Source organism: Eschrichtius robustus, chromosome 13 (assembly GCF_028021215.1).
Source record: "Eschrichtius robustus isolate mEscRob2 chromosome 13, mEscRob2.pri, whole genome shotgun sequence".
In the NCBI taxonomy this organism is placed as follows: domain Eukaryota; kingdom Metazoa; phylum Chordata; class Mammalia; order Artiodactyla; family Eschrichtiidae; genus Eschrichtius; species Eschrichtius robustus.
Window position 1 is genome coordinate 42,362,366 of NC_090836.1, and position 23,132 is coordinate 42,385,497.

Below are 23,132 nucleotides of genomic sequence, written 5' to 3' on the forward strand. Positions count from 1 at the left end.
ATCCCTCTAAGAAGCACAAGGAGACGACACGCGCATTGTAACCTTCGCACTGTCTCGGCGACATAAAGGAAGCTGTGAATTACAAGCTCTGCCTCTTTCTGGCCTCACCTTCTCTCCCCAACCTGGGTACCCTTTGCCCTCCCTGCAGCCTTAACATTCCCTCCCCTGCTTCACCCACCCCAATGTCCTTTGCCTAGCTGACTGTGGCCTCCCCATGGAAGGGGGTTGCTCCAGAGAGAGCCCCTACCCATGGGATTGAGATCTGCAGAGACAGAGGGAGCTGTGGGTTGATGACTTCTGCAGCTGAAGCAGCGGGGTGCTGACAGGCAGAGGCTGAGGTCTTCAGTCAGTGGCCTTTGCCTCCTTCTGGATGCCCAGGCCTCTTTGCTCACCTAATACCCAAGCCCACCACTTATATTTTCTGGTAAGGTACAGTTTGGTAGTGGGAAGAAAGAGACAGGCCTAGAGGGGAAGTTGAAAGCTCTGCTGTTCTGTCCCTCCCTTCCTACCTTAAAGAGAAACCAGCGAGGTAGAGTACCTGCCATGCCCCCTCCACCAGGCATTCCTCCCAGGCCAGAGCCCTGCCCCTTCACAGGCCTTCTCTGCCCAGCTGTCTCAGTCTCCAACCCCAGAACAAGACCTGTGGCAGGTCACCTGTGCATTGGCCTGCAGTTGGAGAGTGAGGATATACGATCTTTGGGAACTCTTGGCTCCTAGGAGTTCCTTAGAGATCAGACTTCTCCAGAGGGAAGCAGGAGCAAGGCCAAAGGGTGTGCTCCGGTTGGAGAACAGCAGGCAGGGCTATGGGTGACGCATGCCTCTGGTCTAATAAACTGGGTTTTAACTATCTCCTCTTCAGTGTCATTCTTCTCTTATTTGAATAGTATTTAGGCCTTCCCACTAAGTGCTTAGAGCTGAGCTTGGCTTGGGGCCAAACAATCAGGGCAGGAGTAAGGAGGCGGAAGCAGGGATACTCTGGTCTTCCTGGGATGGGACAGGCTGACCATCACACCAGGAATGGTTTGAACCACTGCGCAGGGAAAGAGGAAGAGGTCAAAGGCAACAAAGATCCCAAAGAGAAGTCCTAGCACAAAGGATTCTTTGGAGAGGGGTCAGGGTCAAACTTCAAAATAAATTTAAAATCTAGAAGCAGGTTAGGTTAAAGGTCACGGGGAAAGTTGGGTTTAAGTTCGAACGTGAGGTAGTTATTGAAGCACTTTATCTATGGAATGAGCCCCGGACTATGAACCAGAAGATCTGGAGTCTATGTTTCGACTTCTACTGCTAACTTGTCGGTTGACTTTGCCAAGTTATTTACTCTCTGAGTTCACCTCTCCTGTTTGTAAAATGGAGTAAACAGTGCGTACTCCTCTTCAGCGAGCTGGGCTTAGAGCAGGAAGAGAAGGAAAGGAAAAACAGCGCTTTGTAAAGTTAAACGCATTGCGCCAAGATGAAGCAGTTACTCTATCACCCTGGGCTGTGGTCCCCCTTTCCAGTTCCTTGTCTTCCTCCGTCGGCCTGGGGGCGCCCGCTCGCAGGGCTTTTCTATCCCAGAGCTCCTCTCTATGGTTTTCCCTCCCGGACCGTGAAGGCCGGAGGGAGTGGTCACACGCCTTTTCCGCTTGTCGCCCCCCTCTAGCCCACAGTCTCGCTGCCCCGAGTCTCCCGTGCCGGCGGGCCGGCCGGGCGGACAGGCGGGCGCGCGGGGGGCGCGCGGGGGGCGGGGGGAGTTCCGGTTCCGGTTCTTTGTGCAGCTGCAGCAGCGGCTCCGGGAAAGATGGCGGCCCGGGCGGGCTTCCAGTCTGTGGCTCCGAGCGGCGGCGCCGGAGCCTCAGGAGGGGCGGGCGCGGCGGCTGCCCTGGGTCCGGGCGGGACTCCGGGGCCTCCGGTGCGAATGGGCCCGGCGCCGGGTCAAGGGCTGTACCGCTCCCCGATGCCCGGAGCGGCCTATCCGGTGAGTGGGGCGGGAGGAGGGGCGCGCGGGCCGGGGGCGGGGCCGTGCGGGGGCCTGGGAGTGACAGGGGTGGGGGGAGGAGTAGGAGGGACTCGCCTGGGAGGGATTTCGGGCCGTGAGTCGGGGTGCAGGGAGGCAGTGCGGGGAAGGGAGGGGAGGCAGTTAGCATCCCCATCTGCTCCTAGGGGCATTGTTTTCTTGGGGAGTCAGGGTGTACAACCAGGGTGGACGAAGAAGTGGGGCGAAGCATGGGCCTGTGAGAGCTTGTGTGCAAAAGGGCCTAGGCAGCTCCAGCGCCCAGAGGAACACAGAAGGTGTAGCTGGCAAATTGAGGTCAGCTTCTGAGGAGACAGTAGCTGGCAGTGCTCTCTGAGCAAATGTGGAATTAGAGATGTCCAATGCGCCAGATGCAAAATAGACTGGGGAGAATTGGAGTGTAATCTAGCTGTCTTAGCTTTGGGGCTATATTTTCCTGTGGGGTCACGACTGGAGCAGAGGAAGCTCCAGTTATCTAGATTTCGCAGAGGTAGAGAGCTCTCCTCCCACCCCACCATTGTGCTCCACCCCACCCCCTCAGCCTTGTTTCATTCAAAGAACTCAGGCCTCCCCCACTTTCCTTTTCTTGGTGGGGTTTGCAGGGGAAGCCATGACATTTCTGGGTCCTCTCCCCTGTGTAGAGACCAGGTATGCTACCAGGCAGCCGCATGACACCTCAGGGACCTTCCATGGGACCCCCTGGCTATGGGGGGAACCCTTCAGTCCGACCTGGCCTGGCCCAGTCAGGGATGGACCAGTCCCGCAAGAGACCTGCGCCTCAGCAGATCCAGCAGGTCCAGCAGCAGGCGGTCCAAAATCGGAACCACAAGTAAGATGACCCCAGGGCAGAGGGAGGGAGGGAGGGAGGAAGGAGGCCTGTGAGGATGCAGGTGGTGGGAGTCCCTCAACCAAGAAGTGGTGGTGCTGTGTCAGCAGACGGTGCTCATTCTCGAAAATGCTTTGCGTTTTTTGGGGATGGGGGTGTCTGACTTGAGACAGGCTTTGCAGTTCCTTCACTTCACTATAAAAGGAGGTGTGGGCAGCCTGTCTTCATGTTCTGGCTAGTTCCATACCATGCTGATAAGAGTTTATTCCAAACAGTGCAAAGAAAAAGAAGATGGCTGACAAAATTCTACCTCAAAGGGTGAGTCCAGGCAATATAGGTCTTCTTGAGGGTGTGGCCAGCTTGAGAATAGAGATGGTCAGCTCTAGATCCCAATGATATCTTTCTGCTCCTAAGATTCGTGAACTGGTACCAGAATCCCAGGCCTATATGGATCTCTTGGCTTTTGAAAGGAAACTGGACCAGACTATCATGAGGAAACGGCTAGATATCCAGGAGGCCTTGAAACGTCCCATCAAGGTAACGCAGGAGAGTGCTAGGCAGAGAGCCAAAGGAGAGGACGTGGGAACCTTCAGCAGGCTTGGGATGAGAAATCAAAGGCGTAGCACAGCTCTCCTTGGTATTTAAATTACATCTCTCCCTTCCGCCTACGAACTGAGAATTACATTAGAAGCATAAGAACAGAACAGCGAAGGGGGAGGGGCTTTTGATATTTCTTGCACCAGAAATATACCCTGTTGGTGTTTTTGCTACAACTGCTCTGCCACCTTGGGAACCTGGCACCTTGCATGACTCTGTCCATCTGACATCCTGGTGAATGCACTTGCACTCAGGCCAGTGGCCTGTACTCCTCTTCTAGGTGGAATCTCCATCCACCCACCCCAAGGACTGGGTAGACAGTAAGGCAGTCTGTTAGGAGTCATTTTCAGGTTTGGGGAGACCCTTGTCTTCAACATCAAACCACTGAAGCCCCACTATCAATCCTGTTTCTGCCTTCCTCAGCAAAAACGGAAGCTGCGAATTTTCATTTCTAACACTTTCAATCCGGCTAAGTCAGATGCCGAGGATGGGGAAGGGACGGTGGCTTCCTGGGAGCTTCGGGTAGAAGGACGGCTCCTGGAGGATGTGAGTTCAAGGTCCACTGTGGTCGGCATTTAGGGTGGGAGCTGCTGGGAACAAGCAGCATTGTCTGGTTGGCAGGAAGCCTGACTGGTGCTTACAGCTCCTGTTGGGAAAGGCAGGGAGAGGGTCACTGTGTTCCCTGCGCTAAAAGACAATGGTTCTTTGTTTCTGGCTCCCACAGCTTGGCCCCCTCTGTGGTATCATATAGAGAACCTTATTGTCGTGGGATTTGATTTGTTGTTTACCTCCTTCCTGATGCTGCTAGCCATTGGACTTGGCAGTATCTGCAGATTTTTCAGTTAGGTTTTTTTTTTTTAAACCAAGTGAGTTTGCACTTAGCATTTAGGCCATGCTTTCCTCTCTGAGTCCTTGAGGTCCTTGATCTCCACTGTGGCATCTCCATCTTCCCAGCTTCCATTGGAGACATTTCACAGTTTACATGGGACAGATTTCTCTGACAGGCTCTTTGTTGCTTCATGGGAACATCAGCTGACAGGTGATAGCCCCCAAACTTCCCACCCCAGAAGCTCCTTGGAGAAGCTCACCTGCCATTCCCTTATACTCTCTGGCTCTCTATTTTTAGCTGTTCACAGGCAAGCCAGTTTGAATGCATTTTTCAGGAGAACCAGGGCTCAGTGTCAGAGCCTCCTTTTTCTCTATATAGGTCTGGTCCATCTGCCGGTGGTGTCATGTCATCCAAATAAAGCTGTTTTTGTTCTGGCTTTTTATTACCTGTGATTCATTTCCCCTCTAGAGTCAGACTTTTCTCTGTTTAGACTTGCTTTATTATGTGCAGAGGTTTGGCTTAACTTGCCCCATTTCCCTTGGGGAAATGAGGTGGGTAAGTCAATCACCCTATATGTGTTAACAGGCTGCTTCTTCAGGGTTCTGTTTCAACTGTGACTTGTTCAATATCCACAGACACCTACCTTGCCATCTCCTAAGAGGTTCTCAGAAGACATTTTTGAGTTTTTTTCCCATTGCTTTTGTGGGTTCCTTTTTTATGGGACTTTGTTTTGGGGAATATCTTCTGGCCTTTTCTAACATGACCTTTCCTCTCTCTCCTCTAGTCAGCCTTGTCCAAATATGATGCCACCAAACAAAAGAGAAAGTTCTCTTCTTTTTTTAAGTCCTTGGTGATCGAACTGGACAAAGACCTGTATGGGCCAGATAACCATCTGGTGGAAGTGAGTAGTTCTGTCCTCTAGGCTTTGCGTTGACTTTATGACTGGAGGATGATGGACTTGGGAGCCAAACATTAATGTCTAGGGAAAGGGGAAGGTATGAATAAAGGGTTACCCCAGGTGTACAGTTCCTCCAACGCAGTTTGCACATTGGCCTCCAGGTGGCACTAGCTGTTCAGTTCTGGTACTGTTTGGACCCAAGAGCTTTTGCAGTCTGACTTGTCCCACCTTTTAAATTTTACTGTCTTAGTTGCTGCCCCCACTTTCAAGGGAAATTCTGATGGAAGCCTCTTATACATGCCAAGCCATCTCTGCATCTTGCTTATTAGAAATGGTGAGATGTAGTTATCCACACACCATTCAACATTTTTCCTGGTAACAAGTGCTATGATTAAGGGCGTTAACTAATAAGGTTCTAGTCTTTGCCAAGGCTACTTTTACAGATCTGGGACTTGCTTTTGGTCCCTGCTGTTTAGATTCACATTCCAAATCATCAAAAATTCTTTATTGTAATGCCTGATTACATAGTGTTCTGAAGACTGTGTTAGCAACAGTGTTCCTTGGGATACAGTCAAAACCAGAATGAGACAGTCCAGCGCTCCAAGTGAACTTAACCCGCTCCTTTCTTTGCCAGTGTAGCTGCAGCCCCTTAACCTCAACCACTAAGAGACATGGGAAGGTCTTTACCATCTAATAAGGGCAGTAAGTCATAGCATCAATAGAAATTTGTAAATATATTTAACTTTATAGCAGTAGAGCATAGTGGCTAAGAATGTGGACTGTAGAATCTGACACACCAGAGCTCAGATAGCAGCTCCACCACTTGTTGGCTGTTGACCTTAGGCAGCTTACTTCACTCTTCTAAGCATTAGTTTTCTCATCTGTAGAATAAGTTTAATCGTGCCTATCTCGTATGGATGTTGTGGGGATTAAATGTGATAATCCAAGTAAATGTCTTAGAATACTCTTGCACTTAGTAAGTACCCAATAGATGATAGCTACGTTATTTTACTATACACATGTATATTATCCATTTTTGTGGATAAAATTATCACTGAAAGTTCAGGCTAATTTAAATGTGACCCTGAGCAGTCATAATTAAAAGGTCAATCTACTTATAGACAGGAATCCCAAAGTCATATGCAGTTTTTTAAAATGTCTCATGCTGTTGCTCTTCTCCAATAGCTTCAGTAGTCAAAGTTGAATATTCAGTCATTACAGAAGCTCTTCCCTCCCACCCCAGCTCTTCCTCTGGGAGAGCACCCCCTGACATCTTCCTCTCTGTAGTGGCACAGGACCGCCACTACCCAGGAGACAGATGGCTTCCAGGTGAAGCGGCCAGGAGACGTGAATGTACGGTGTACTGTCCTGCTGATGCTGGATTACCAGGTATTCTGTGCTGTTGTGAGGGGGTCCAGCTTTCACAGCCACATCCCATCAGCAGTCTGACATTTAAAGGTTTAAGTCTAGTTGTGGGTAATTTGCCGCCAGACCGTTACCTCCCTAAATATAGGGATAGGGTCTTAGTCATTTCTGAGTTCCTGTTAGTGTTTTTCTGCCCCAGGGAAAGCACAGCATTAATGCCTGTTGAATGGCTTGAACGTATGGCCGTGCCAAGCACCTCATCATGCACGTAGACTCAGCTCATTAGCTTCATCTCTATACTCTTTGGTTCTCTACAGCCTCCTCAGTTTAAATTAGACCCTCGTCTGGCTCGGCTGCTGGGCATCCACACCCAGACCCGTCCAGTGATCATTCAAGCACTGTGGCAATATATTAAGACGCATAAGCTCCAGGACCCACATGAGCGGGAGTTTGTCATCTGTGACAAGTACCTCCAGCAGGTAAGAAAAGGACCCATTCTTTTGCTCAAGTCCACTGGAGCACTAATTGTGCTCTTAGCTGCTTCTCCTCTTTCCCACAGATCTTTGAGTCTCAACGTATGAAGTTTTCAGAGATCCCCCAACGGCTCCACGCCTTGCTTATGCCACCAGAGCCCATCATCATTAATCATGTCATCAGGTAAGCATGTGTGTGCAAGGCAGTGGTGTGCTGGAGCTGGCTTGCACCAGCTGCAAAAGTCAGTTCTCAAAATTTTCAGGGATTTTGCAAGCAGATTGTTAAACACAGTCGTTATTTAAGGTTAAATTATACAAACTTGCAATTAAATACATTATATTAAAAATAAGGGTAATATATACTCAAAAATTCATCATCTCTGAATTATTATATTAGTTTACTGGTGTTTGTGTTTTCGAGGTTACTTCTGTCTATTGTGTCTGTATGGTGGAAATACTATCTAATGATGTGTTACTGCACATCCCTTCCCAGCTCCTTGATCAGTGATATAATGTTGGCATCTTGAAGTCAATCATGTCGAGAATATTTAAAACACAGAAATCAGCAAATGCTACAAGTCGGGGGTTTTTGTTGTTCTTCTTCTTCTCTTTTGGAGAATCAGTTATTAGACATTTACCAGCTCCTCGCTGATGAGCTAATCTTTTCTCTGGGTGGTAGGACATTGCAAGCTGAGACTCCAGCTCCGTTACCTCCATCTGCTTTTCTGTTCAGAGATGGATGAGCAGGGCATCTCTAGGCAGATGTGGAGTGAAGGAAGGCAGTTTCTCCTCAAAGCATGTCTTCTGGCTGGATGTAGTCTTTGCCTTCTTTCCCTTATTCCATATTAATTAGCCTTCCTTTCATTAGACCCTGAACCATCATCACTCAGCCAATAATAACTCCTACAACCCATACACTGGGTCAGTAGAAGCTAGTTTGTCCCGTATTCATGGGCTTAAAGTTAGGCCACTTTTTATTTTGCGTGGTATGTGTTTTATTTGAATTAATTTTCAGGGTCAATTTTAGTTTAATAGGGGGAAAGATACAGAAGATACTGTAGTGATGGTCTCCTTGTGGGGAGGGAGAAACTGACTTTTCATTTTCTTTTGTAACATTTGAATTTTTACCATTGAGTTTTTTTAAAAAATTAACTCTGTTGAGGTTTATATGCAATATATTGCACCCACTTAAAGAAAAACTTGATGATTTTTGGCAAATGTATACGTCCTGTAGCTATCACCACAAGGAACGTACAGAACATTTCCGTCACACCGAAGAGGTCTCTTGTGCCCTTTTGCAGTCAGCTCCTTGCCCTTCAGTCTTAGACCATCTTTTTGACCCTGTGTAATTAGGTCTTAGGGGACAAGCCCTTTACCAGGCCCCTTTGGTTTCCTCCCCAGTGTTGACCCGAATGATCAGAAAAAGACAGCTTGTTATGACATTGATGTGGAAGTGGATGATACCTTGAAGACCCAGATGAATTCTTTTCTGCTGTCTACTGCCAGCCAGCAGGAGATTGCTACTCTAGACAACAAGGTAGGGACCATGCCCTGGATAGTTGGGTACCACCAGCCCTCTATCACAGCTTCTTGGCTTCTTTTGATTCTTGATATTCACTCAAAATGTACTGCCACCCAGTAAATGCTAGGCACTCTGTTTGGTGCTGGTTGGAGCTAGACACACATGAGTTCTGATTCTTGGCTATACCTCTTAATAGCTTTGAGCCTCAGTTTCTGATCTGCGAAATAGAGACCATAATACGTATTTTTATAAGGTTGTTATGAGGATTAAATGAGACAGTGTATGTAAAGACATGACATTGTATCTGGCACATAAAAACAAATGGCAACTGCTGCTCCTGTTATTATTGATACCATTATCAGACATAGTCCATGCAAATAAAGCAAGAAAGGCTCTGGGAACACAAAGGAGAACAGGGAGGCCTTCCTGGAAGAGCTGATGCCCCAACTAGATCTTGAAGGACGACATGGGAGTCAACGAAAGGGGAGAAAGGAGGATGGTGCTTAGGGGCGTGGGGGGCAGAGGCCATTCCAGAAAGAGGGAGCAGGGTATATGAAGGCCCAAAGATGAGCGGAGAGCCTGGCATGTTCAAGAAGTACAAGCTGTTTACTGTGTTAGATAAAGCTCGGGGTGCTGGGGAAAAGAAACTGGATAGGGAAGCACGATCCTAGTCATGAAGCAGCTTTGCGGGGAAAACTGGCTTATACTTTGTCCTGAAAACTGGAGGGCCTGGTGCTATTTGCATTTAGAATGATCACTGGCAGGATGGTGGGGAGTGAATTGTAATGGGGGCAGATCTGGAGGAAGGAAGCCCAGTTGAGCGGCTGGTGCAGTGATGCATGTGAGATGTGTCGAGGGCCTAAACTTACGGTCCTGACAGTGAGGAGGGAAATGAGTAGGTAGATTTGGAAGGTGTCAAGGTGAAATTGCAGGGATTTGGACACTGGATGGAGACGGTGGGGTGAGGTATGAGGGAGAAGAGGCATTATGACGACCCTCAGGTTTTCAGCTGGGGTGCACAGTTGTAGTTATTCAGATTGGGAACAGGAGGAGAAGCAGGTCTCGGGGAAAGGTAGTGAATTTAGTTTCGGAGAGTTTAAGGTGCCTTGAGATGTCAAGCAGGTGGATTGGTTGGAGTTTGGAAAATGGACTCTGGTCTGCAGACTGGGGACTTATTACCTTGTCAGTGGTACTGGAAGACATACAAGTAGATGAAATCGCCAGGAAGAGTATAGAGAACTGAGAAGAGGACAAAGAACAAAACCCACGGACCACAGCTTTTGAGACAGCTCTCTGTACCGCTTCTTTTCTACCTGAGAGTGTTTCGGGACCCATTTGTGCTGTGGATTAAACATTTACCGTGTAGCGTCATCCACAGTGGACATTGTGGAGACTAAAAGGAAAACTTCCCTCACGTGGGGTGTATAGAGACACAGTGCACACCACCTGCTAAGCGAATGCTGAGCGCCGGAGCAGGTGGGGCAGCAGTGCCATTTCTGGGCCGCACTGTTCTTAGGTTGGGAGCGGCACAAGAAGTCACACACTGCCTGCCGTTTAACTTTGCATTTCCCCAGTGTGAAAATGTTACGAGCTTCCTTCTTCCTTTCAGATCCATGAGACAATAGAAACTATCAATCAGCTGAAGACCCAGCGAGAGTTCATGCTGAGCTTTGCCAGAGACCCTCAGGGTTTCATCAATGACTGGCTTCAGTCCCAGTGCCGGGACCTCAAGGTAAAGAACCTGGGACGGGTGCAAAGAGACTTAGATCCGTGAGGCATACATTTGCTCCGTTTCCGTAGCATGAGATAGAGAGCCGGGGGGACGTGAGGGGCCAGACTTTCTTTAGTGTGTTCCAGGGCCCATTTTACAATTACGTAGGGAAATGGAGGTGGAACCATCAAGTGTTCATCTAGTACTTACTATGTGATGTCACTGTGCACCGTATTGTAGGCGATACAGAGTGGAAAACCTGATCTCTTTCAAAGTAACACACATTCTGTTCGGAGAAACCATGTTAATGTGATTTAAAAAGTAGTAAATCATGTAAGACGTTACTGGAACTCACCAGTACCAAAAAGGTAATACAAAGGAGAAGGGAGATTGATGAGGCTAGAATAGCTGGGGAAAGCTTCATGGAGAATTTGGGATTTGAGTTATATCCCAGAGAGGGGAGCACCATAAGCTCAGGCAGGAAGGTAGGAATGAGCACAGAATGTGTGAGATGTGTCCTCAGTTCTCGCCTATCCTGTGGTGATTGACTGCGGTTAGCCCAAGAAGAGGAGCAAGGGGCAGGGGGTGCCTGAAAGGATCCCTGAACAAGGCAATGACTTGTTGACAGCAGAGGCGACTTTGGGTGTTGTTTTAGTGGTTTGCTAGGGCCACCGTAGTAAAGTACCACAAACTGAGTGGCTTAAACAAGGGAAACCATATTGTCTCATGGTTCTGGAGGCTGGAGTCTGAAATCAAGGTGTCAGCAGGGTTCTTCTGAGGCCTGGGAGGGAGAGTCTGTTCCAGGCCTCTGTCCTAGCTTGTGGTAGCTTCAGGCATTCCTTGGTTTGCAGATGGTGTTCTCCATGTGTCTTCATAGCATCTTTCCTCTATGCATGTCTGTCTCTGTGTCTAAGTTTCCCCTTTTATAAGGACACCACTCATATTGGATTAGGCCCACCCTAATGACCTTATCTTAGCTTGATCATCTGCAGAGACCCTATTCCCAGATAAGGTCACATTCACAGGTACTGGGAGGGTTAGGATTTCAACATCTTTTAGGGGATACAATTCAATCCATAACAGATGACAAGGAAGGAAACAAGTCTCTTCTGTGTCTTCCCCCTCCCATCTCCCTCAGACCATGACTGATGTGGTGGGTAACCCAGAGGAAGAGCGCCGAGCTGAGTTCTACTTCCAGCCTTGGGCACAGGAGGCCGTGTGCCGATACTTCTACTCCAAGGTAGGCACCTGGGGTGCACAGGAGAAACTGACAAAAGGCAAGGGGTCTGCACCGTTGATGGGGGTCAGTGGTGTTAGGTACCAACTTCTGGTTTGTCTCATCTTCCACTCCCTCCACTATTTTCTCCTTAGGTGCAGCAGAGACGACAAGAATTAGAGCAAGCCCTGGGAATCCGAAATACATAGGGCTTCTCCCACAGCCCTGATTTGGCTGCACCGATTTCTTTATTTGGGCCCTGTGCTGCCTGCCTCATAGCACCTGCCTTGGTCTTGCTTGGGGCCTTCCAGGGGATGCTGTTGGTTCTAGGACAACACCAGAATGAAGAGGGTCTCACATGATACCTGTTACCCTCTTCTCCCACCCCATCCCTTCCTACCCCCAGCTTCCCTTTGCCCCAGAAAGTTCCCATGTGCCTGTACCCTCCCCTGGTCTGCATAGGACCTCTAGATAGTATTAGAGAGAGAACCCGTAGTGGTAATCAGTGCATTGAATGGATTGGGCCTAAGGCCAAGTGGTCTTCAAGGGGACCAGCTACACTGATCCTGCCCTTCAGAGACCCAGGAGTTGGGAGCTTTAGCCCCCTTCTCCGAGACTCAGGCCTGGGGGCACTCTATAAGCTAGCTGATCTTGGCTTTCCTGATAACAGAATCCAGTTTCCTTCCTTCCCTCCACAGGTTTGGAGCAAACTGTCCCTTCACTTGTTGCCCTCTAGCACTAAAGGAATCCTGGTTCTTGGGCTCCACTGAGCCCCAGGTCAGTCCGCAGCCCTCTGGATTGGCCTGCTGTCTCAGTGCTTCTCTTGCTCCCTCGTAGGGGGTCCGCGTCAGTATTGGAGTTTGTTCTTTAGTATTGCTCCCTCTCACCACACTCCCTGTCGCTGCTTTTTAGGATTCCCTCCTATCTGTCCTAACCCAGGGCATCTGAGTGGGGGAATCTTGCCTTTCCCTGTCAGAGCCCCAAGGGCCCTCACCTAGGGTACTGTCATTGCCAGCAGAGGCTGTTCCTTCCTGCAGTTGCTTGGAGGTGTGACTCATTCATTCATTCCACCCTGCCTCCCCCATCCTTTCATGGAGAAACAGGCCTAAAATCAAACGGGTAAAAGCCCTGGGCCATCCCTGTCTTCCTGTCCCTTGTCTGCCCAGTTGACACCCACTGGTGACTTCTAGGGCACTGAGGAGTGAAAGCGCCTAGGGCTGGAGAATAGCTCTGAGTTGGGTTTGTGACTCTTCCCTCTCCCTGCCTCACAGGATTGTGACTCCCCAGCCCCTGCCCTCAAAAGCTTCAGACCCCTCAGGTAGCAGCAGGACCTTGTGATCTTGGCCCCTTGCAACTGAGATGGTTTTGCATCTTTCCAGGAGAGCCTCAAATTCTTCCAGGTTGTATCACCCCCGAGTTAGCATATCCCAGGCTCGCAGACTCAACACAGCAGGGTGGGAGACAGCTGGGCACAGAGGGGGAATTCTGTTCAGCATGGGCTCTAAACCCGCAGAACTGACAAAGCCCCTGCTTCCCCACCCCCTCCTCAGGCTTCTGCGAGCACATCCCCCAGCCCTGTATCCCTGACTGTTCCACACTGGGGACAGCAGAACTTTCTTCCCGTCTTCCCCTTCCTGTCATTATCCCACTCCTCCCTTGAAAGGTTCTCCCCAGAGTGACGCTGGACAGACAACCTCTGTCCCTGGGGCTGGAACCATGAGAAGGAAGCTCAGCACTCCTACACAGTGTCCCTGAAGATAACTTTTTATTAACTGAATTATTACGTTTTTTTCATGGACCAAAATTTTTTTTGTACTGTCCCATTATCGATGTCACCCAGTTTTAATAAAAGAATCTTCTGAAGGATGGGTCCCCCTACCTACCGATGGAGAGCTCTTCCCTGAGCTTTCTTCTTCGATACCATTAGCCATGCTCATGGTGTTTGTTCATTTTATTTGACAAATATTTATTGAGCACCTGCTGTGTGCCAGCTGCGGTTCTAGGCACTGGGGATATGGTGAAAAACAAGATTTCTACCCTGGGGACCTCAGGTTCTCACCTTAGAGCTTGTTCTGTCAGCCCCGGTGGTCCAAGCAGGCCAGGTGCTGGTTGGGATTAGGGGGCTTCATCACTGGATCTGAGAGTCCTGTCCTCAGTTCCCGTTAAGGAAGGTTCTAACAAGACAGTGGCACTGCCACTCTCTCCCTTGTCCTTCTAAACTCCCCAGGGCACCTGCTGGCTCGAGCGTGCTATCCTTGGGTACCTGTGGTCCCTTACACTTGATGAACTTGAGCCACCTCTAGAATTCTCAGGGCTCCTGTCTTCATACGGGCCAGCGCTGTATCAGGACTGAAGACGTTTGTGGTTTGTGTGCCTGCCATTCTTTAAGGTTCCACTTTCTCAACCCTGAGTAAGATTTTAGTTCCTAAGACTGGCATGGAAGTGCTGCGCTGTCATCCTCATACTATGGACAACCAAGCCTTCACTGGTAGAGTTGAGAAGACTTTGTTCGGGATTGGGTCCCATTAGCAGAAGCATGAAGTTCTGCTGCAGTTTCCATCATATGCCTGCTTCCCACCTGGTGGCTCTTTACTTTCCTCCTTTGTGCCATTATCTAGCTTGGTTCTACTCAAGAAGGGGGTTTAGAACACAGGGTGAAGGCAACTACATTCCAAAGTTGTAGTTAAAAAATTAACTTTTGCCTCCATGCATGTGAACACTCAAGTATTGCGTATATGCAGTCAAACCCACCAAGGATACAACCACTATTCCCAATCTGGAATGTGGGAGTTTATCAGATTTGAGTAGGGAAAGCAGAAGAAGAGTGTGTGTGGGTGATGATAACTTGGGAGTGGAAAAAATTGATGTCAAGGACATTGAAATGGCATCTGTTTTCACCCAGGCTAATTACATGTGTAATGAATGGCTGATGAACCATTATTAATTTCAAGCAAATAATCTTCAGTTTGCTCTTGGGAAAAGAGCTCTAGTGGTACAGATAACTTCCTGTGACAGGCCAACTCTGAATCTGCACGGTCTTTATTCCTATATAAATGAACAAATTATTTGTCTCCATACTACTTAAAATGATCGTAGGGACAAAAAGATGGAAGCATTTAGGCAAAAACAAGAGGTTATTTTATGCATAAACATCCATTCTTTGGGGTTCTCATCCTGTGTGCCAGGGACAGAAGCATTCTTTCTCTTCCATCACCCATAATCAGTGCTCCCAGCTGGCAGCCTGGCACTGGTGCCTTTGTCGCAGTGCCAGTGCAATAACAGTGATCTGTGGGAGGCTGGCTCTGTAGTAGGCATAATTTTGTTCCTGAAAGAAACAATCAACTGCTGATTTCACGTATGTCCCCCTAAGGGAACTCCCTGGCCATGGGAGTAGAGTATGGTGGGCTTTTTCCAGGCAGTCCCTAGAACTTAGGAAACCATTTCTCCCCAGTCTTGACCTCAGGGCCACTTACCCTTACCCAGTGATTGCTTACACAGACTCCCCTCTGGCCCAGTGCTTATCACTGTTTGCAGCCAGCAGCAGCCCAGGGGGATGGAAACACCCACTCAGCAGTTGGCCAGGCCAGGAGGTCAGCACGTGAGCACACAGTGCTGTCTGCCTTCTAGGCCAAGGTGCACAGACAGCTGGAGTGTAGAGGGCCTTTGCCCCACTCTCCACATCAGCCTAGAAACCAGAGTTCCCCCTCGTAGTTAAACAGGTTGCTGTGGGTGATGTAGAGCCCTGAACTGCGCCGTGTGTCCCTTCCATCCTCCCTCCCTCCAGAAGCACACACCCCGCTTGCTCCTGAGTACAGCATCTGAGACCACAAAGCTCTACAGAGGTCACAACTGCCCCAGGTCCTGCCTCCCTTCCCCTTTGTGGCTTCTGCAAACTAGCCACTAACCTGAAGGAGCCCCTGGTGTGGGGTTAGCCTGGAAACCCAAGAAAGAAGTGAAGGAAGCTCAATACCTCTCAAGGAAAGTGAACACTTAGGCTGCCTTTTCTCTCCTATCCTCCTCCTCCTCAAGCCCAGAGTCTGCAAAAGACTTGTGGGCCACTTGGCATCAGAGCCTCCAACTTTGACCTTCCCTACCCCCCTTCCTGGGAAACATTCAGGTGAGGAGAGACCCACTGGTGTGCTTTGTTTCTTGGGCTCATGGGGTCTTCGTATCCTTGGGCTGGGTTGCCCCCAAAGCAGGCCCTTACCTCTTATGTGCTCTTGTTGTTCAAAGGGGCCACACCCACCCACCTCACTCACCCACAGCCCTGCAGTGGGGCTAGCGTGGGGCAACACGTGACCCATCACCGCCAGAGGCTGAACCCATAGAACAGCTTTCCGGGTCTTGGGGGGACAAGTGGGGCGGTTCCTACCTTGGAAAAGAAGGCATGCCTGTATCTGCTGCTGGGACTGAATACAATTTATTCCAGTGCTAGGGGACGGGAGTGGGGGGGACCGGGCACTTGCTCCTTATCTGGGCCTGGTGTTGGCAGACCTTAAAATGAGACCATTGCGGGGAGGGAGGGGGTGAGGACCTGGGCTGGGGCCGAGGGAAGCGGCATGCCAGCACTGTCAGCGGGCAAACCTAAGAGGAAAAGCGGGCCTGGTCTCGGCCCCATTCCTGTTCCCCACCTGTCTCTACCCTTTTCTTCCCTTTCCCTGGCCCTGCCAGACTCTGTCTCCCTGGGTGCCCGCCTCCCCTCCCCTGGAGGGCGGGGCTTGGCTGCACCCACGTGTGTTGGAGTTATATGCTCCCAGCCGGCAGAGGAGCTGGGGAGAGTGGCACCCAGCTGGTGGCTCAGGCAGCGAAGCGGCACCATGGCCGGCAAGAAAGTCTGCATTGTAGGCTCTGGTAACTGGTAAGCGGCTCTGTCAAGGAGTATGGTGGGGGTGGGGGAGGGGAGGCTCCCTCAAGTATACAGGAGGTTAGGGAGGGAGGTCTGGTGGGCAGGAGGCAGCCGGTGGGTGGGAAATGCCTCCAGCTCCTGGCCCACCCCTGTTGCTGTCTTCTGTGCCTACCCCGACAGGACAGACGATGCCCAGACCGCTCCTGGCCCTTGCCTCTTGGGCAGCAGCACCTGTTCGCCATGGGAAGGGAGCCTCCAGAATGCTCCCTGCCTGAAAGGCTGCCTGGGTTAGGGGGTCGGGGGGAGATCAGAAGGCTGGCCCCCTTCTCCAGCAGCAAAGTGTGAGGGAAAGGAAACTGAGTCTCCTTTCTACTGCTAGGTCAGGAGAGACGCGGTGTCACGGGGAGGGGGTGACAAGGAAGGGGGCCAGCAAATCCGGTGGCTTCTGTGACATCCTGAGGTGGAGCATTGTCCCCTCCCCTGCCACCGTTCCTCTCTCACGACCCCGCTCCTCCACTTTCTGTGCTCCCCCTCCTGCCAGGGGCTCAGCCATCGCCAAGATTGTGGGCGGCAATGCAGCCCAGCTGGCACGCTTTGACCCACGGGTGATCATGTGGGTGTTTGAGGAAGACGTCGGGGGCAGAAAGCTGACAGAGGTCATCAACACACAGCATGAGAATGTCAAATACCTGCCAGGGCACAAGTTGCCCCCCAATGTGGTGAGCCCCAACACCCCGTAGGAAGGGAGAGGGAAGTGGAGGGGGTGCTTCCTGCTGGGAGGGGGCCACTTCACGTGCCACCTGTACTTGGGGAGCATCTCAGGAGGGCTACTCCAGGCACAGGGCGTCCCTGGGCACAGCCCCCAAACTGCTCCCCTGAGCACTTCCTGGGACTGAGGAGAACCTGAATGTGTCCCCCTGCATCTCCACCCCACCCCATGGGCTCCCAGGCAGGAAAGGGACGGGGAGAGGATGAGGAAGTTGGTCTCTGTGTCAACCAAAGACAGGTTCTCTGGCCCCCAGACTTGGGGTCCGGGTAGTGCCTGCCTCGGGCTCTAATCCTGTTACTCATTCACTGGGTTATTAGTAGACATGGAGACTGCTCCTTGGACTTAAGGTCTTTGGTCAGATCCATGTGGCTTACTCCCCACCTGGAAAGGGGGAGCAGGAAGACTGGGGCTCTCCCTTCCCAGTTGGGAGCCCTAAGGAGCAGGGTGATGAAATCTTACTTGGCCTCTTCCTCCTGCCAAGCCCAGACCTCCTTTGGCCTCCCTCACTGTCCCACCGCCAAGGGCTAGGAGAGTGCTGAGAGGTTTCCAGGAGTCCTCAAGAGCCCAGGACAGCTGGAACCTAGAGGGAATGATGGCTAGGCGGAAGGAGTAGAAGTGTCTTGTTCCTCCAGGTTCAGCCCTTCCAGATTCAACCCCCAAATTGCCCTTCCTTCTTCCCCACCAGCCTCACCCTGTCGCCTAGGTCTCCTGCATGGGGCTCCACAGGGGCTAGAAGAAGTCTGTCAGGCCCATGAACACTGGTCACCCCCACAGGTGGCTGTCCCAGATGTGGTCCAGGCTGCAGTGGATGCTGACATCCTGATCTTCGTGGTACCCCATCAGTTCATTGGCAAGATCTGTGATCAGCTCAAGGGCCACCTGAAGGCAGACGCCATTGGCATATCTCTTATTAAGGTGCCAGGGACACCTTCCTGTGGATGGGGGTGCAGCTAACTGCTGTGGGGCTCAGGGTGGGTGAAGTGCGACAAACAGAAAACAGCAGAAGTAGGCCAGGAGTTTTCTGAAGAGAGGAGCTGGCTTTGGGGAGGCTTGAGAAACAGATGCGGGGGGCCATTGGGAAGGGGAGGTTGGTTGGGGAGTAGATAAGAGATCGGTTTGGAGGCAGATGTCTTGGGGAGTTTAGGAGGTGTACAGGGGATGCCTAGGGGATACAAGAAGTGGGCTGGTTTGAGTTGAGAAGGGAAGCTGGTTTGGAGCAGTGGCTGGGATGGAAGTTGGTTTGGGGTACTCAGGAGTGGGCTGTTTAGGGATGTGGAGGGGCTACATTACCTTGGAGAAGTAGGTTGTGGAAGGAGAGTTTTCAGATGGATTCGTTTTCACATGTTATCTGCTCTCCTCACAGCAAGCTTTGGCTGCATTGGAATAGGGGAGGACCTTTGGGGAGGGGGACATTGATGAACAGTGAATTTGGAATGGGCAGGATTTCTAGGTGGGAAGCCCTCAGTTGGGGACAAAAGGCACCTGGCCTGAGCTCCATCCTGTGCCCAGGGGGTAGACGAGGGCCCCAACGGGCTGAAGCTCATCTCTGAAGTGATTGGGGAGCGCCTTGGCATCCCCATGAGCGTGCTGATGGGGGCCAACATTGCCAGCGAGGTGGCTGATGAGAAGTTCTGTGAGACAACCATTGGTGAGACCCCACCACCCGCACAGATAATGCAACTCCAGTTACATCGCCTCCCCATGCTATATTCCCCACCCACTTAGCCATCTTCCCCCCATAAGGCAGGTGAAGGAAGAAGATCCCAGCATCAAAGGTGAGGGGAGTTGGGGCACCCCTACGGAAAGAGCTATAGGTCCTGCTTAGGGCAGTTGTGGGAAGAAGAGTCAAGAGTCCCCTCTTAAAGCCTTATCCCCTCCCTACTTCAGGCTGCAAGGACCTGGCCCAGGGACAGCTTCTGAAAGAGCTGATGCAGACACCCAATTTCCGCATCACGGTGGTGCAAGAGGTGGACACAGTAGAGATCTGTGGGGCCTTAAAGGTGAGAGGGCTGCAGAGGCAGCTATGGGGTGGGGAGAAGGTCCTGAAAGAGGGCCTGGCTTAGCTGTACAAGGTTGCTGGGACTCCAGGCACTCACTCCCCTTCCCCACCAAGTCTCATACACATGGGAAGAATTGCAGAAGCAAGGCCAGGATCGCTCAGGTCTGCCGATTACTTACCATCAGACATTGGGCTTCCTTCTTCCTTTCCCCTATAGCCCCTTGTGGGACTATACATCCCTGTCCCTGGCTCCAAAGGTTGGTCCAGGGGGAAGAGGAGATGCCCTGGGGGAGCACTCAGGCTAACGGGAGATAAGATGTCCAGGACACCCAGACAGATTGATGGCCAGAACTGGATCCTGGACAGACCTATGGATGGATAGCAGGGGCATAGAACAAAATAGCCGTGGTTGGGAGGGCCAGGTAGAAGACTGGTTTTCAGGAAGAATCCTCAAGGATGGAGTATAGGGCAGGGTTGGGGAGCCAGAAAGCACAAGCCCAGGCTAAAAGAAGGGAGTGCAGCAAGTGGGAAAACCAAGAGGTGGAAATAGTTGAGGAGCCCACCCACCTTCCTTCACTTATTCAGTAGGCGGGTCATGGCTGATGGAAGGAGCATGAGGCAGGTGCTGAGGCCCCCAAGTGGGGCCTGCGGGAGGGGATCCTTTCTCACCCATGACTTCACTCTTCAAAGAATATAGTGGCCGTGGGGGCTGGCTTCTGTGATGGGCTGGGCTTTGGCGACAACACCAAGGCGGCCGTGATCCGACTGGGGCTCATGGAGATGATCGCCTTCACCAAGCTCTTCTGCAGTGGCCCTGTGTCCTCTGCCACCTTCTTGGAGAGCTGTGGTGTTGCTGATCTCATCACTACCTGCTACGGAGGGCGGAACCGCAAGGTGGCCGAGGCCTTCGCCCGCACTGGAAAGGTGGGCCCTGGGGAGAATGAAGAATGGAGGGTGGGCCCTGTAGGTGTTAAGGCAGAGGAACATGCCTTGAGGCATCTCTTGAACACAGACATTAAGATTGTTGGGAACATTCCCAGCCTTTCTTTCCTCTTAAGACCCACCTCCTCCCAGAGTCCCAGACTCTCTGTCTCACATTGACAACCCTCCTCTCCCATTTCCATCTGCCTGTCCTGTTTTCTTCACAGTCCATTGAGCAGCTGGAGAAAGAGATGCTGAATGGGCAGAAGCTGCAGGGGCCCCAGACAGCCCGGGAGCTACACAGCATCCTCCAGAACAAGGGCCTGCTGGACAAGTAAGTGTCTGCCCCAGCCCCACTGATGGAGGGAACCACCGTCAGAAGTGCTCTCCCCATTCATCATCTTCCTGAACCCTCCTCAATCTGTGAAGTGGGCAGAGAGGGAAATGTTATCTTATGTTTACAGACAGAGCCTAGAGCTTGGAGAGGGTCTGGTATGCCCGCTGTCCCCCAGCTAGGTCATTGTCTTTGATTTCTTTCCAGTCTAGTGCTTTTTATACCACATTGCTTGGACCCCTCTGCGTGGCCTCTCTCTGTCCTTTCCTCCTTGTCCTCTGCTATGGAGGTCACAGGAATACGCTCCTCTGACTGTTCTGCCTCTTTGTCCATCACCCTCAGTCTAAGCTGCTCCCCCAAGGCCAACCCTTTTGTTCTGTGAATCCTGTCTTGGGTGCTGAGGCGTGAGGAAAAGGAAAGTCTCTGCTTCAAGGTGCTCCTTTTCAGGGAGCACAAGACAGCGGGGGTGATGGGCTGATCAGAGCAGAACTCTGTTGATCTGAGAAAGAATCCTAGAGCAAGAGAGTATGAAACAGGCTCAGAAGATCAGCTCACGGCTGGTCAGGGTAAAGCCTCCTGGTGAAGGGAGCAGCCTGGGCAACAGGTTGGGAAGAAGGAAACTGGCATTTATTGAGCACCTTCACATAATTCATAATCACTTCTTCACTACTTTGTTATATGGACCCCGTTTTACAGCTGATGATACTGAGGCTTGCCTAATTGGAACAAAAAGTTCATGCCAGGGAATCACGTAGGCAAGTTCAATATGATAGGGAGCAGGGCAATAAAAACCTGACCCTAAAACCCAGGGCTAGGAAATTCAAATTCTCAGCGACTGGAAATTGAGAGCCAGAGTCTGCCTGAGCTCGAAGGCAGGAGAGTAGGGAGTGGAGGGTTAGGGGGTTTGCCTGGAGGCCAAGCTGGTTCTGTCCTTCCCCATTCTAGGTTCCCTCTGTTCATGGCTGTGTACAAGGTATGCTACGAGAACCAGCCAGTAGGTGAATTCATCCGCTGCCTGCAGAATCATCCAGAACATATGTGAGCAGGGCTGGGGCCCAGGCCAGGCAGCCTCTTTACCCCAACGGAGACAGGCAGAAGCTTGGGGTGCCTGGCCACCACGATCTCTGGGACTCCCCACACAGCAGCATCTTCTCAGCTTTTCACTGGAGGACAGGTGCCTGTGGGCCCGGCCACCTGCCTGGACATCCTGAAGCACAAGCAGCCCGCAGCCTCCTGCCACCACATCGCATCAGAAATGCAGTTGCCTAGTCCCTCTCCATATGTGGGGCTTTCTCCCTGTCCTCCTCCCAGAGGAGGGGTAGAATCAGCCCCAGTGCTGCCTGCTTTGGGTATGTGGGGGGAGGAGGGGAGGGGAGGGAGGCAAGGCAAGGGCTGCTTACTGCTGCCTCACACAGACCAGGACTCCTGTCCCCAAGCCCAGTTAATGGCTAAAGAAGTACCTCAGCTGCAAGAGGGATGAGGCAAGGGCTGCAGGGAGGGGTCTGGGCTTTTGGGCTGACATAGACCTCTGCCAGGCCCCACATGGCATCAATGGATCTCAGTGTTTGTTCGCAAAATACAAAGATCTCAAACAACCCCCTTCTAGCTTCTCCTAGCAACATCTGCATCCTCAGAAACCTCTGGTCATCCCCTTTCCCCCTCCCCCAGGCTGCCTGGCACCAGAGTTGCTGCCACGCTGGCATCTCTGGCCATGGGGCTTGTCATTCTCTCTTGGGACGTCCCAGTTCCTAGTTCTTTGCCAGCTCCTCCCCACCATGTGTGACCTTTCCAAGCCTCTCTCACCCTCCCTGCCTGCACCCTCACTGGGGAGCAGAACTTAATCTGCTGACAGAGCTACACCTCTTCATAGCAGGCTCAGATCACTCTACTCTCTGTGACCTTTGTAACTGCCCTGCCTCCCTTCTCAGGAGCTCTAGTGGGGGGAGGTGTCAGCTGGGTTCCTCCTGCTGCTATCTCCCCAGGACATCTTGGATCCACCCCTTACCTCCTAAACCCTATCCCTAATTCTCAGCTACCCCCAGAGCAGCCAAGGCAGCTAACCAGTTCCTGTATCTGGAGGCCAGGGGGCCAGAGAGTGGGTAAGGAAGGATGAGCAGGTCCCCATCTCTGTGGTCTGAATTCCAAGGCCGGCTCTCCTTTGTCACCTGAAGGCCTTCTCATGAGGTATTGACTACTTCAGCGCCTCAGGAGCTGGGAAACTCGTGGAGGAGGAAAAAAATTCAAGCCTCCCTCCCCGCTGGGGTGAGGGAAGAACAGCAAGGGGAGGAGGGAGAGGAGTGTGCCTTGCAGTGGCCTGGCTCCAGGATGGAATGGCAGCCGGAGAATGTCACAGGTCAGCAGCTTGGACCCCTGGCTATAAATAGAGGCCGAGGGCTCCTGTCACATCCAGCAGAGGGTCTCAGCTTCCTGTGTGGCAGCGTCTGGCACGCTGTGGCTCTGGCCAGCATTATGTTAACCCTTCCTTACTCCTGGACAAACCAGGGAGGCACGCTCCTCTCAGCCCCTCGCCCTTGAGAAGTCAGTCTTACCAATGAAGGGCGGAGCTGCCTGGATCTGCGAGCAGCGAGTGTGAGGGGCACAGTCACCCTAGATCTGGCTGGGCCCAGGTTTGGGCGCTGACTGGACCCAGAGCTGCTTCCCCAGGAGGTCAAAGTCAGGGCAGAAAGACAGCTCTCTTCCCTAGGCTGCAGCTGCGACCCTCTTAGACAGTCAAAAACCTTTGCCTACTTTTGCTCACTCCACAATTAACTGAATCTGAGGCTTGCGAACCAGGCCTACTTGTCTACCCAATAAAGCGTGTTTTTTGCAGAAACAA

The 23,132-nt window shown here is 51.6% G+C and overlaps 2 protein-coding genes across 3 annotated transcripts; both read left to right on the forward strand.

Moving 5' to 3' along the window:
- The first annotated feature begins 1,668 nt into the window (after positions 1-1,668).
- Positions 1,669-13,290, forward strand: SMARCD1 (SWI/SNF related BAF chromatin remodeling complex subunit D1). 2 transcript variants are annotated; one of them, XM_068560599.1, is made up of 13 exons: positions 1,672-1,954; positions 2,632-2,819; positions 3,092-3,134; positions 3,231-3,353; positions 3,837-3,959; positions 5,027-5,143; positions 6,428-6,529; positions 6,823-6,984; positions 7,065-7,162; positions 8,380-8,515; positions 10,110-10,232; positions 11,350-11,451; positions 11,583-13,290. In XM_068560599.1, the coding sequence occupies exons 1-13, from the start codon at positions 1,778-1,780 to the stop codon at positions 11,634-11,636; spliced, it is 1,548 nt and encodes a 515-aa protein (XP_068416700.1). In that variant the 5' UTR covers positions 1,672-1,777; the 3' UTR covers positions 11,637-13,290. The 2 variants fall into 2 exon arrangements, with proteins under 2 accessions (XP_068416701.1, XP_068416700.1); XM_068560600.1 differs by lacking the exon at positions 3,837-3,959 and having other exon boundaries at positions 1,669-1,954.
- Positions 13,291-15,954: 2,664 nt separating this feature from the next.
- On the forward strand, positions 15,955-21,891 carry GPD1 (glycerol-3-phosphate dehydrogenase 1). The gene is made up of 8 exons (XM_068560602.1): positions 15,955-16,285; positions 16,815-16,992; positions 17,817-17,957; positions 18,552-18,690; positions 18,930-19,042; positions 19,732-19,965; positions 20,190-20,296; positions 21,242-21,891. The coding sequence occupies exons 1-8, from the start codon at positions 15,987-15,989 to the stop codon at positions 21,336-21,338; spliced, it is 1,308 nt and encodes a 435-aa protein (XP_068416703.1). The 5' UTR covers positions 15,955-15,986; the 3' UTR covers positions 21,339-21,891.
- The last annotated feature ends 1,241 nt before the right edge of the window (positions 21,892-23,132 follow it).

What these genes read in the sequence shown, in the direction of transcription:
- SMARCD1 (XM_068560599.1), top strand. Translation starts at nt 1,778, where the DNA reads ATGGCGGCCCGGGCGGGCTTCCAGTCTGTGGCTCCGAGCGGCGGCGCC. An exon ending in CAGATAACCATCTGGTGGAA is followed by an intron (nt 5,144 to 6,427) that starts GTGAGTAGTTCT and finishes TCCTCTCTGTAG; the next exon opens with TGGCACAGGACCGCCACTAC. An exon ending in CCCAGTGCCGGGACCTCAAG is followed by an intron (nt 10,233 to 11,349) that starts GTAAAGAACCTG and finishes CATCTCCCTCAG; the next exon opens with ACCATGACTGATGTGGTGGG.
- GPD1 (XM_068560602.1), top strand. Translation starts at nt 15,987, where the DNA reads ATGCCAGCACTGTCAGCGGGCAAACCTAAGAGGAAAAGCGGGCCTGGT. An exon ending in GTTCTGTGAGACAACCATTG is followed by an intron (nt 18,691 to 18,929) that starts GTGAGACCCCAC and finishes TCCCTACTTCAG; the next exon opens with GCTGCAAGGACCTGGCCCAG. An exon ending in CCTTCGCCCGCACTGGAAAG is followed by an intron (nt 19,966 to 20,189) that starts GTGGGCCCTGGG and finishes TTTTCTTCACAG; the next exon opens with TCCATTGAGCAGCTGGAGAA.